The sequence below is a fragment of the Aquarana catesbeiana genome, linkage group LG01, assembly GCF_042186555.1.
Source record: "Aquarana catesbeiana isolate 2022-GZ linkage group LG01, ASM4218655v1, whole genome shotgun sequence".
Classification (NCBI taxonomy): domain Eukaryota; kingdom Metazoa; phylum Chordata; class Amphibia; order Anura; family Ranidae; genus Aquarana; species Aquarana catesbeiana.
In genome coordinates, this window is record NC_133324.1 from 976,963,047 (window position 1) to 976,977,767 (window position 14,721).

General features: G+C 43.0%; 1 protein-coding gene across 5 annotated transcripts in view; it reads left to right on the forward strand.

Annotated features, from left to right (window-relative positions):
• Nucleotides 1-14,721, forward strand: part of LOC141123432 (cytosolic phospholipase A2 gamma-like) — a 211,903-nt gene that overhangs the window by 157,727 nt on the left and 39,455 nt on the right. For 3 of the 5 annotated variants that reach the window (XM_073612054.1, XM_073612057.1, XM_073612055.1), the window contains 3 exons: nt 2,875-2,913; nt 6,254-6,307; nt 8,175-8,249. In XM_073612054.1, coding sequence (XP_073468155.1) covers nt 2,875-2,913; nt 6,254-6,307; nt 8,175-8,249 — 168 coding nt within the window. The remainder of the gene's footprint in view (nt 1-2,874; nt 2,914-6,253; nt 6,308-8,174; nt 8,250-14,721) is intronic. The other 2 variants (XM_073612056.1, XM_073612058.1) reach the window with 1 other exon arrangement.

The window sequence follows — 14,721 nt, forward strand, 5'->3', positions numbered from 1 at the left end:
AAGCACACAACAGACATTTGTGTGGTGGCTCTCCAGGGACTTGGAAAATATGAGGATGAGATAAACCACCACACATAACTGCAACATATCTCGGAGGACATTGTTAATAAATTCCTGGAAAACTGCAGGAGCGTTACAAAGGCCAAATGGCATTATGAGGTACTCATAATGGCCTGTTCTGGTATTAAATGCAGTTTTCCATTCGTCGCCCTTCTTAATCCTCATGAGATTGTATGCCCCTCTCAAATCAGGCTTTGTGAAAACCGTTGCTCCCTTGAGGCGGTCAAATAACTCTGTAATCAACTTAATTGGATAAGCATTCTTAATCATGAAATCATTGAGACCCCTATAATCAATACAAGGTCTCAGTTCACCACTCTTCTTCTTCACAAAGAAGAAACCAGCAACAACAGGAGACGAGGATTTGCAGATGAAACCTCAAGAAAGTGCGTCTGCAACGTACTCCTCCATGGACTTATCCTCCAAGACCGACAAAGGGTAAACCCAGCCACGAGGGGGTATGGCACCAATTTGAAGGTCAATTGCGCAATCATACGACCGGTGTGGAGGCAAACTACCAGCTTGAACTTTGTCAAAGACATCACTAAAATCGCGGTACTCCTCCGGCAGAGAGGAGAGTGAAGAGGTGCACAGGACCTTGGTTACCTTCTGGAAGCATGTCTTACTGCATTGTGGCAACCAGGAGAGAACCTCAGCACAGAGCCAATCAAAAGAGGGGTTGTGCCTCTGTAACCAAGGATAACCAATAACCAGAGGAAACTTAGGTGAGGATATAACTTGGAATTGGATTATCTCATGGTGAAGAGCCCCTATGGCCATGGACAACGGAACAGTCTCATGAGTCACATGGGCAGGCTGTAGAGGTCTCCCATCAAGAGCCTCAATGGCAAGTGGAGTGGTACGCAGCTGCAGTGGAATCGAGTGCTTCGATACAAAGGCAACATCAATGAACAGGCCTGCGGCCCCAGAAACGATTACAGCCTGTATATCGATGGACGACTCAGCCCAAGAAATAGTAAAATGGAAGCAGGGGCTTATCTCTCTGGATAACTGGGGATGAAACAATGCCACCTAAGGTCTGTCCATGACAGGACCTCAAGGTTCGGGCGTTCCCTGGACGGGTAGGACAAGACTTCAAAAAGTGACCTGTCTGGCCACAATAAAGGCACAATCTCTTCCTCATCGTAAGGGCTCCCTCATCCTCAGAGAGACGCGTGAAGCCCAAGTGCATGGGTTCACCTTCACTGACTGACTCGGTACCAGGAGGCATGGGAGGTGAGGGAGGCAAGGGTGGGACTGCAAAGCTTGGAGACAAATGTATAGGAGGCTTCCACAAGCGCTCCTTAAAAGAGTCTTTCTCTGAGTCTGGAGTCAATGAGGATAGCAAACGTGATCAACTTCTCCAGCTCAGTGGGTATATCTCGGGCTGCTATCTCATCCTTGATAGTATCTGAGACACCATGAGAAAAAGCAGCCACGAGGGCCTCATTGTTTCCAAGCAACCTCTGCTGCCAGAGTACGGAATTCAATGGCGTAATCGGCAACGGTTCTCTGTTTGATGGACATTGTGGCACTTGGCAGCAGAAGCGGCGCATGCGGGAACATCAAATACCCTTTTAAAGGAAGCCACAAAGTCTGGGTTACTCAGAGCAATGTGCTTTTGCATCTTCCATAGAGGGTTTGCCCAGACCAAAGCTCTCTCAGAAAGCAAAGATATCACAAAACCTACTTTGCTTCTGTTCATGGGAAACGCCTGGGGCAGCATCTTAAAGTATATCTCAACCTGGTTGAGAAACCCTCTGCATTGGACTGGATCACCGCCAAATCACTGGGGAAGTGGAGCGGAACCAGACATACCTCTTATAGAGGTAATACTCGAGGAGGGTACCTGCACAGAGACTGGAGCAGCAGCAGGGACGGCCTGCAACACAGGTTGTACCGGAGCAGCCACAGTGGGAGTATCCAGGTGAGCCGTGCGACTCAGGAGCATTTGTAACGCCATGGCAAACTGATCCATGTGGTGATCCTGCTCATCCAAGCTTGAAAAAATATTACCAACAAGTGGATTGACTGTATCTTCTAAATTCATAGCCTTCGCCTACTGTCAGGAACCATGAATCAGAGTGAGACAGAAGTACAGGTAAATCACACTTATTCAATAATAAAAGTAAATAGAACAAATGTAGTCAAAACATAGCCAAAGTTTGGAAACAGGAACGGATAGTCAGACAAGCCAGAAAGTCAGGAAGCCAGGAATCAGCGTAGTGGAACAGCTAGCAGGATCTGGAGCCAGAAGGAAAGTCAGCCAAGCAAGTCTTTAACAGGAACGCAGGAGAGTTTCTGTGATGTTGACCAAGGCGAAGGCAGAGATCATCTGGACTGGACAGCTTAAGTAGGCAGGACTGACGAGCAGGATATCATCAACAGGTGAGTCACTGTGGAGAGATAGGAGCTGGCAATTAGCCGACAGCTGAGCGGCCAGCTCAGAGAAGGAAGGGCTGAGCCCAGCCCTGACAAGTCCCTAAACTGTGAGAACCCTGTGTGATAGTTACCCTTTCTGGCACCATGACACGGCACTGCCCTGTCACGATAGATAGATAGATAGATAGATAGATAGATAGATAGATAGATAGATAGATAGATAGATAGATAGATAGATAGATAGATAGATAGATAGATAGATAGATAGATAGATAGATAGATAGATAGATAGAACACTAAACAGTAATCTACCTTAACGGGCAATAATTAATATTTGATAATATGATGTTTAAAAATGTTACTAAACTGCACTTCAGTAGAGGCAGAGACATTTATTCTGTACATGTTATCTGTGTGCTTCACTTTATGCAGGGGAGTCATACGAGGCGCTTAGCCCGGAAGGGAAACTAGGTAGGTAACACTGTGGATGACATGACACTTACAATTAAAATAATGTGGTCATTTGTATAAATCAAGTTGTGAAGATCTATCTAAGCGAACTAGAGACCTATCACAGAGAGATCTCAATCAAGTGGTAACCTGGGGCAGATATATGGGTGATGAAATAGAATTCTAGATCACCAATAAATGGCAATCAGATACTGCAACACCAAATATACTAAAATCCCTGCATCTATAGACACCACCGATCTAACATTTACCTATCTAGCCCTGTAAAAAAAAAATGAGTATACATACCTTTTTTGAAGCCGATCCGACTTGATCTGACCTGATCCCATGCTGAACTCTCAGCCGCGGCTTCGCTGTGTAGGTGGGTGCAGAGGTCACAGATGACAGCCAAAACCCCAGAGTAAGTCTACGGGTCACATCACTTCCTATTCATTTCACAGCCGTTGTCGGCCGTGTCCTCTGCAGAGCTTCCACCGCTGGAGATCGGGATGGATCGGGTTCAAAAAAGGTATGTTTACTCATTTTCTTTCTTTACAAAGCTAGATAGGTGAATGTTAGATCGGTGGTGTCTATAGATGCAGGGATTTTAGTTTTTAGCATGGACTTCCACTTTAAAACTTTCTCTACTAGACCAAATTTTGACATTTTTGGTGTGCACCAGTTTATGCAACTAAAACTATTTGGCCACTTTTATTTTATTAACCAGGTTATACCAAAATGGTTTTCACACCTTTATGTACTATTATTATTATTATTATTATTATTCAGGATTTATATAGCGCCAACAGTTTACGCAGCGCTTTACAATATAAAAGGGAGACAATACAGTTATAATACAATACTAGCACATAGACATGTGCGCCGTCAATAAATTTGTTTCATTTCGTTCCGTTCCGTTTCGTATTAGAATGAATTCGTATTTCGTAATTTGTGTCCGAAATTCAATTTGGATTCGTACGAAATACGAATTTTCGTTAGGTTCGTTAACTTTTCGTAACAATTACGAACATTCGTTATGATGAATTTAAAAAGCAAAAAATACCAAATTTGAAAGCCGCGGAACAGCCTTTAAAAGTCTATGGGAAAAATCAAAAGTGCTAATTTTAAAGGTTAATATGCATGGTATTGTCATAAAAAGTGTTTGGGGACCTGGGTCCTGCCCCAGGGGAAATGTATCAATGCAAAAAAAAGTTTTAAAAACGGCCGTTTTTTCGGGAGCAGTGATTTTAATAATGCTTAAAGTGAAACAATAAAAGTGTAATATTCCTTTAAATTTTGTACCTGGGGGGTGTCTATAGTATGCCTGTAAAGTAGCGCATGTTTCCCGTGTTTATAACAGTCCTAAAGCAAAATGACATTTCTAATGGAAAAAAAGTCATTTAAAAGTGCTAGCGCCGGCTATTAACGAATCCCGACAATACACATAAAAGTCATTGAAAGTCATTAAAAAATAAAAAATAAAAAAATGCGTGGGGGTCCCCCAAAATTCCATTACCAGGTTCTTCAGGTCTGGTATGGATATTAAGGGGAACTCTGCGCCAAAATAAAAAAAATGGCGTGGGGTTCCCCCCAAAAATCAATACCAGACCCTTCAGGTCTGGTATTGATTTTAAGGGGAACTCCGTGACAAAATTTTTAAAAAAATGGCGTGGGGTTCCCTCAAAAATCAACACCAGACCCTTATCCAAACACACAACCTGGCAGGCCGCAGGAAAAGAGGGGGGGACGAGAGAGCGCCCCCCCTGAACCATACCATGTCACATGCCCTCAACATGGGGAGGATGCCCCCGTGTTGATGGGGACAAGGGCCTCATCCCCACAACCCTTGCTCAGTGGTTGTGGGGGTCTGCGGGCAGGGAGCTTATCGAAATCTGGAAGCCCCCTTTAACAAAGGGGACACCCAGATCCCGCCCCCCCATGTGAATTGGTAAGGGGTACATTGTACCCCTACCATTTCACAAAAAGAAAGTGTCAAAATGTTAAAAAACCACAGGAGACAGCTTGGGACAAGTCCTTTATTAAAAATAAAAAAATAAAAAGTAAAAAAGAGATTCCAGCGATGTAATCCAATAAATCCATACTCCTACTCCAGGGATGTAATCCAATTCTGCCTCCACCGGAGGCACTCAGCCAATGACGCAGCGCTAGCTTGACAGCTCTTATGTAGCTGAGGGCAGGGCCATGCGTCACGTGACCCAGCCCCCCTCTGACAAGGGGAAACGCTGGGGTTTCCCAGTGATGTGTATGGGTGACCCTGCCCCCCTCTGATTCAACGCAGGATTCCTGTTGGATGTATGGGATGTTCACATACATCCCGTACATCCCGTACACCCCATACATCCCATACATCCCATACATCCCATACATCCCATACATCACATACATCCCATACATCACACACATCCCATTCATCCCATACATCACATACATCCCATACATCCCAAACACCCCAGACATCACATACATCACATATATCCCATACATTACACATCCCATTCATCCCATACATCACATACATCCCATACATCCTATACATCACATACATCCCATACTGTACATCCCATACATCACATAAACCCCATACATCACATACATCCCATACATCACACACATCCCATTCATCCCATACATCCCATACATCCCATACACCCTATACATCACATACATCCCATACTGTACATCCCATACATCACATACACCCCATACATCACATAGATCCCATACATCGCACACATCCCATTCATCCCATACATAACATACATCCCATACATCCCAAACACCCCAGACATCACATACATCACATATATCCCATACATTACACACATCCCATTCATCCCATACATCACATACATCCCATACACCCTATACATCACATACATCCCATACTGTACATCCCATACATCACATACACCCCATATATCACATACATCCCATACATCACATACATCACACACATCCCATTCATCCCATACATCCCATACACCCTATACATCACATACATCCCATACTGTACATCCCATACATCACATACACCCCATACATCACATAGATCCCATACATCACACACATCCCATTCATCCCATACATCCCATACACCCCATACATCCCATTACAACCAATACACCCCATACATCCCATTTATCCCATAGATCACATACATCCCATACATCACATATGTACATCCCATACGTCACATACATCACATACATCACATACATCAAATACATCTCCATATGACATTCGATAAACGTTCCATCCATTCAAAAATACATGTCTTTTATTCTTCTGTACATGTGACATTTGGGGTGATACTGATGGCACCTTCTTTCACTTCATACAGAAATGTCAAAGGACCTGCAACTTCAAGGATTCTGGTGGTCGGATATTATAAGAGGTATGTAATGCAGGGGGACTGATTTATAAGATGAGGCAATATTAATGTTACCACGTTATCTAGAACAGGTTTCTCCACATTTGCAGTACAAGAACCACATCTTCAAAAAAAATCCCCATCAGAGTCCCAACATACATTGGGGGGGGGGGGGGATATGATCTCCATGTATAAATACATACGGGGGGATATGATCTCCATGTATAAATACATAAGGGGGGATATGATCTCCATGTATAAATACATAAGGGGGATATGATCTCCATATATAATACATAAGGGGGATATGATCTCCATGTATAAATACATGATGGGTATACTGTACAGTTCTTACAAATGATTTTGCTTGCTTTAGAAACTGCAGCTTGGCATTGCATGCTTTTATTAAGCTCATAATCTACTAGAACACCTAGGTCCTTCTCCACCATTGACTCAAGAACCCAAAACTCAAGTCCAATAAGAGCACCAAACAAACTTCCAAAAGTTTAAAGTGTAAGTTCACGTTTACTGAAAAATCTGTAAGGTGAACTTACACAGGACCCCCTCCTCACCCCCCCCCCCCCAGTCCCGCTGACTTGCAGCCCCGGCGATCTCCCATTCTGAGCCCTGCTATTAGCCGCCTCACGGCTCCGGGGCTTAGAAATGTCTTCTACCAGGCTGAGAGGACGGGCTACACCAGTCCTGATTGTTCGGCGCCGCCCATGTGAGGGCACTAACCAATTAGAATGCTCCTAAAGGTCCCCCTGACAGGGTATGTTTAGGAGATTAAGCTCCGGGGGGCGGCTATAATAAGTCTGAGAACGGGAGATTGCCATGTTTCAGGTCAGCGAGACTAAGGGGGAGGGGGTCCTGTGTAAATTCACCTTACAGATTTTTCTGTAACTTATCTTTTAAGGTTTTTAATAATAATTGATTTTTATCAGAAAAAATTCCAGTACTTTTTGGGGTGGCAAGAATTTTTCCCCTTCACCGGGGATTAGGAATTCAAACTCAGGTAAGAAAATGCCAAGTAGATCTGCGATCTACTGATGTAAACATTTTCAGGGAGTTAGGCCAATGTTAGTTAATGCAGCAAAAAGTTTTTTTTGGCCCCCCAGCATGCCTGAGGTTAAGATATTGAAGTGATCTGGAGATATCCTTATATTTTTTTCTAGCCCTCACGAAGGGGAAGTTTCGGACCCTCAAAATGCATTGCGTACTTTTTGGATTGTCCCACCGACTGGAATAAAGTCAGTGGTGTGGCGCTTCAATTGTAATATTGTTTTACATTATACTACAAGCCAAGGAGACCTTGTGGGGTGTAGAAGCCGTCTGCTCAGAACCAGATCCTTTACCTCAACATCAATACTATAAGATAGTAATACCAGTGAGATAACCCTACACACTGTTTTTTTTCTTTGTTTTCATTGCCGGCATTCTTTTGTTTACATTCAGCTGTCAGTGAGGAAGCCCCGCTGACAGCTGATTAGTCATTGGTTATTAAGGACTGGCTTCCTGGCCCGCTCCGTAACAACCAGTTATTCTTCCCACAGAATTTGAATCGGTCGATAATTTTTCAACTGATCCGAATTCAAATTATTTCGAAAATGTGGAATTTGTTATAAAACTCAAAACTAAAAAAAAATTAACCAAACTAAACGACTTCCGAAATGAATCAGCAAAACAAAATTAGTAACATAATAAATCTGAAACTAAACAAAACACATTTTTGCGCATGTCTATTTGGGGTGTCCATATTTATGTGGATCATGTACGCTGTTTTGCACAAAGTTAATATTGAAATCATTTCCTCTTGTCTGACAATGGTTCAGGTTGCTTTTAAGAAAATGTTTTTTTTTGTTTTCTCTAAATGTCTATGTTGATATTATAGTGATGAAGAACATTGGATTTTGTCTTTTGGAGTGGGAATGGGGAACAACAAACAATTTCCTCTACCAATGCAAAGGTGAGCATACCATATGTGTGACATTGTAATAAAGAAATGTTCTCTAAATCAGAAACTGATTATTGACCACCAGATAGGATCCATTGTTCTAGATGGTGTATGACCTCCCTGACCTTCCAATCTCCAACTCCAGTAAGGTCAGATATTCTGACGAGATACATGAAATTGTCTATTACAGAGATAAGATGGCGGCCAGTCACTTTGAATGCTTTCATACTTTCTATCCAAATCTTTTTCTCTAGTTGTGGAAAGAGTAGGGAAGAATTTCTACCATTGTTTTTATTTTTTTGCTGTCTATGTTCCCATTGGGGAGATTCTTCTGACGACCATTGTCATTAGAAGAATTCCAACATTTTAAAGTTGTCACCAAGAGAACTTTTCAAATGGGAACACCTGTTACAGTGACAACTACTTAGGAGGGGATTTTTCTTGACAATCCTGTTGTGTGTCCAAGTCAGGAAGTGAAGATTAAAACTTTTCTCTATTAAAAAAAAAAAATAATTAAAAAGTTTTAGCAAGAGAAACACTTTTTTTCCCCAGGAAACTGGATATAAGGAAGTTATTGTACCTCCACATAATTTACATTGTTCTTAACCCCTTCCCACCCAGTGCTGCCCTTCAATCAGGTCTTAAGGAGGGGGTGGGATGGACTTCTTGATCATGTCACCACTGTGATTGGCTGTTACGGTGGTCACATGATCCTGTTCTGTCCGCTCCTGATCATAAGTAGAGACCGGGGATGAGCCAATGGTTCAGTCAAAACTTTGGCTGTTCATGCATTCGGATAAACACCCAAACTTTTTTCTGTCCAGTCAACTGTTCAGCAGGAACCAAACATGATATACGACAGTTCCCCACTGTCAATAGTTGTTAAGGAGGCATTTATAGTAACAGCTGTTGTCACTACCAGCACCATTGACTTACATGGCCAGGAATCCCTGAGCACATAAGCAAAGGAGAGGGAATAGCAGTGCTATCACTGCCCAAATATGGCCATTGACTTTGACCAATGTAGCCATGGGCATATTTGGTCATTTATAGTCCTTATTCCCGGCGTTCAAATATCTCCATGTGCAAAGTTCCCTAATCAACAATCCTCTTCAAGTAATCTTCTCACCAATATCATAAATGCTCACCAGATAGTAAGACCCCTCTTGTATAATGGTTCGAATCGCACTTGTGCTCAACTACAATCCAGTGTCCCTCTCTCCTCTTCCCTCCACTGCTTGTCACACCTTCTGTTCAATAGTTCCTCATGGACATCTAAAAACAAAAACCATCATAGAGTAATACTATCTAACCAAAACCGTGCTCCCCCACACTTTGCCTTATTGTGCTCACATAAATATTTTGTGATCACACAGGGCCGCCGATGAGGCAGTACACTCCTACAACCAAAAAATGCATCACATAGGGGACTTTTTGTCCCATACAGTATGTGATGAAAAAAAGCGTTTATCATAAAATTTAAAAATAGTATAAAAAAGTTACATCCAAGCACTTAAAAGCCCTCCACACCCCCACACACGTACAAATGTAAATGCACACATTGGGGGTGCATATGCACAAAATTGTCAATTAAAGTATTCATGTTACTTACAGTATCTCCATGAATGCAGGAGTGAGAGCAATAATTATAGGTTTATTATTCACAATTAACTCTACACTGTTGACCTGTAGGAGTTTTTAAAACATTGCCTATGGAAAGTATATGGTACTGCAGTTTGTTGCTGTTTCACAGGTGCACATTAGGTATCTATTCACTTGGCGCAACCTCATCTTTTATATTTACCAAAACTTGGGTAATACATTACATTGTGTGGAAAAAAGGGGTGAAAATACTGCGCTAAACCCAAATAAACCGTGAATGAAAAGCTGCTAACACACAAACAAACCAAGTCTAATCAAAAGCGCAAACAGTAAGTGTATTGCTAAAAATTAATATATGAGTGAAAACATATAGATAAAATACAAAAACCTGTATGCATCCAGAATGCCTCAATCACGAGAGTGGAATGGGTGCAAAAAAAAAGGTGAACAATAAATGTGATATACAACTAAATGAACTCCAAAAAGTTGTGAGGTAATGATAAAGAACACAAAAAAGGGGAAAAAAGTCCACAAGTGAAGTGTAAAGTGTCCAATAGTGGGGCGACTTTCTCCTCAATCTTCAACCGAAGTGAAAAATGCACCAATAAACAGGGGGAGACATTCAGATAGTACAATGGGTACTCTTACTGGATCAGTTGGACGCACTTACCGTACGGCAGTGTGTCTATAAGGCTTTGGGATACTAGATCCCCAGTGGTGATGCCAAACTGGATGGTCTCCTATAGGCCGCAAACTTCAATCTGCACGAGGTTGGGTGATGGTTGAAACGAAGGTTTCCAAGGCTTAACAGCCGTCAAACCTGTCCAAAAATGAAGGTGGTCCAAAGGTGGTCATCAGTGCTCCAGCATGAGGAAACAAAAGAAAAAGGGACTCCACATGGCGTAGGTCAACCAAGGTAGGTTTATTGAAGGTAAAATAATATATTAAAAAGGTGATCACAAAAAATTATAAAATGGGAAGCAGGAGGTGCTGGCCCGACACGTTTCAACTAACAAGTCTTCCATGCCCCCGTGGAAGACTTGTTAGTCGAAACGCGTTGGACAAACACCTCCTGCTTCCCACATTGCCATTTTATACTTTTTGTGATCACCTTTTTTATATGGTATTTTACCTTCAATAAACCTACCTTGGTTGACCTACGCCATGTGCAGTCCCTTTTTCTTTTGTTTCCTCATGCTGGAGCATGATGACCACCTTTGGACCACCTTCATTTTTGGACTGGTTTGGTGGCCATTAAGCCTTGGAAACCTTTGTTTCAACCATCACCCAACCTTGTGCAGATTGAAGTTTGTGGCCTATAGGAGACCATCCAGTTTGGCATCACCACTGGGGATCTAGTATCCCAATGCCTTATAGACACACTGCCGTACGGTAAGTGCTTCCAACTGATCCGGTAAGAGTACCCATTGTACTATCTGAATGTCTCCCCCTGTTTATTGGTGCATTTTTCACTTCAGTTGAAGATTGAGGAGAAAGTCTTCCCACTATTGGACACTTTACACTTCACTTGTGGACTTTTCCCCCCTTTTTTGTGTTCTTTATCATTACCTCACAACTTTTTGGAATACATTACATTTACATTACATTTATGTTCTCTAAAATGAACTCTAGTGCATTTTTTACAAAAATATGTTTCAAAATTGTTGCGCTATATCAAAACTGGAACTACCACTATTTTATTCTCTAGGATATTTGCTTTCACAAAATATATAATATTTGTGGTTTTTACACAATCTTCAGGCCTAAAATGATTCCATAATTAAAAATGAAAAAAAAAAAATAACAGCTTTGGCAGCAAAATGGCATAATAGACCCTAAAGTTGTTCTAAAGCCAAAACCGTTTTTACCGTAATGCAGGTGGGGCATTGTGATGGGGGGGAGGAGGGGTTCTGTCAGGTAGTCTGTACAGGGCCTCAAGATTTCTAACAGCAGCCCTGATCTCACACTATACCACCAACAATCTTTGAGGTTTCTGCTCATGCAATGGAGCCTCACCATAGCCTTGCGACCATAATTGGTCCAAAATGCACCCAATCTCTGCACTCCTCTTCTCTGCTACCTTCTCCAGAGCCAGCAATCCAACTGTAGTGCACCCCCTTAATGGCCGCAAGTAACTGGGATCCCTCCACCCTGCACAGCCAGGCACACCATATTTTCTCAGGCACTCAGAGTAGAAGAACTGTCTGTGACTTTGTTTATTTTGTTTTATTGAGGATAATAGCTTGGATAGGGATTGGAGATTATAGGATGCACATTTAACTTCAGAACTCCTTCAGGGACAACTCTTCCTATATACAGTCTCTATATACTGCTCCTGCTTCTTCCTTCAGCACTCACTTGCTTACATAACCCAGCTGGAACACTGTAAATCATCCAACAGTCATTTAGTTGAATCAAGCAATTGCCCATTACAGGCAGGAACCCCAGGCCCCTTGGTTGTGTAGCAGATTTTCAGTGTCCAGCTTACATTCCTCCTGTGGCTACTGATCCCAGCACCACCTCTTCATACACTGCCAACCTGGCTGCAGCTGCCCCTTTTACTAGCCCTCCAGGCAAACTCCTACCCACAATCCTCCAGACTGACACTCACCAGCCCACCTGGCTGACTCTCAGGAGATCTCCCAGATGTGGTGACCTGCTCCCACTGTCCTCTTTCCTTGCCTCCAGGAAAGGCTCCTTCCCCGAGTTTTGGAGAATCCTTCCAGCACCCGAGCCCAAGACCCAAGGTCACCCCCCCTCAGACTAGGGTGCACCCTGCAAGGGCCTCCGACAGCCAACTTAGCACTCCATCTCCAGCGTCCACCCGACTGCCCCTGCTGGCATGACTCATGCCTATTTATGAGGTGACCTGCCCCCTTCCAGGCCCTTTCTGCTGGGGATTGGTTGAGCTCCTCATAAATATGCATGACAGCCCCTCCTAGCTTCCACCCACTACATCTAGAACATTCTCCAATGTTTCAGACAACAGGGGAGGCACCATAAGAGCTGTCAGGATGAGTCATCCAGCCCCCTGAGTCACTACACCCTGACCCATATTCAACCTAAGCCTGGCCTTCAGCCAAGCTAAATTTTCCTATGCTAACAACTACTTCTAGCACGCACTAGAGAGTGCTCCACTCCTCATAAAATAGAGCTTCCATTCAAAAATGGCCACACCACAACTTCTGTTTCCTGCTCTTGATAATGTCCAATGGGACAAAACATGTAGAGGAAGTGATGTCATTACAGGAAACAGACGTATGTCACAGGAAACGGAAGTTGTGGTGTGGTCATCTTTGAATGGATGTGTGATCTTTCCCTTGTACATGTAATAATATTGGAAAATAAATATATGTTTTTACTTAAAAATACTACACTATTGCAAGCTCTTTTTTTCGAGGTGGATTAGTGTTAGTGACTCTAATGCACTAGTGCATTCTAGACCAATTATGGTCGCAAGGCTCTGGTGAGGCTCCATTCCATGAGAGGACACCTGGTGGTGGAAGATTGTTGGTGGCATAGTGTTGAGGTCACTATATATTTATGTGCTCACAATAAGCAAAGTGTGGGGAAGCACAGTTTTGGTTTGATAGTATCACTCTATAATGGTTTTTGTTTTTCCATGAGGAACTATTGAACAGAAGGTGTGACAAGCAGTGGACAGAAGAGGAGAGAGGGACACTGGATTGTAGTTGAGCACAAGTGTGATTTCACCCATTATACAAGAGGGGGTCTTACTATCTAGTGAACATCTATGGTATTGGTGGGAAGATTACTTGAAGAGGATTGTTGATTAAGGAACTTTTCACATTCCAATAAGCTTCCTGCTCATAGACCCCCCACAACCACTAGGCCATGGTTGTGGGAAAGAGGTCCTTGTCCTCATCAACATGGGTTCAAGGGGCTTTTGGCAGAGTACCCCCATGCTGTCGCTGAGGGCATGTGTCCTGGTATGGTTCAGGGGGGCACATGCTCATCCTCCTACTTCCCTGATCAGCCAGGCTTCATGCTTGGATTTAGGGTCTGAGTTCATTAAAACCCATACCAGACGCTAAGGGATTGATTTACTAAAGTGATACAAAAAGGGTACGCACTTGCCCCCATCTATAGCTGGCTATCACAGTAAGAAGCATTGGAAGGCTAACAACAGTTATAAACAAGGCCAAGGATAAATCCAAGGAAAAAAAACAAGTTTAACTTACTGACCAACCCACAGACAACCAAATAACCTGTCTAACAGTATGCGTTAAAAGCAGGGGTTTAGTCTGCACACATTTGCAAATGCATGCGTAAGCCACAGAGCCTCGTCAAGGCATCCTGGTATCTGTGGTACCTAACACTAAAATATAAGTGTCCCCACAGTGGCTGCAAAGGTTTCAGTGCATTGCCTGACCAAAAAACAAGACAGTAATACAAAAAGGGTACGCCACTTGCCCCCATCTATAGCTGGCTATCACAGTAATAGGGCGTACACACGGTCGGACATTGATCGGACATTCCGACAACAAAATCCTAGGATTTTTTCCGACGGATGTTGGCTCAAACTTGTCTTGCATACACACGGTCACACAAAGTTGTCGGAAAATCCGATCGTTCTAAACACGGTGGCGTAAAACACGTACGTCGGGACTATAAACGGGGCAGTGGCCAATAGCTTTCATCCCTTTATTTATTCTGAGCATGCGTGGCACTTTGTCCGTCGGATTTGTGTACACACGATCAGAATTTCCGACAACGGATTTTGTTGGAAAATTTTATCTCCTGCTCTCCAACTTTGTGTGTCGGAAAATCCGATGGAAAATGTCCGATGGAGGCTACACACGGTCGGAATTTCCGACAACACGCTCCGATCGGACATTTTCCATCGGAAAATCCGACCGTG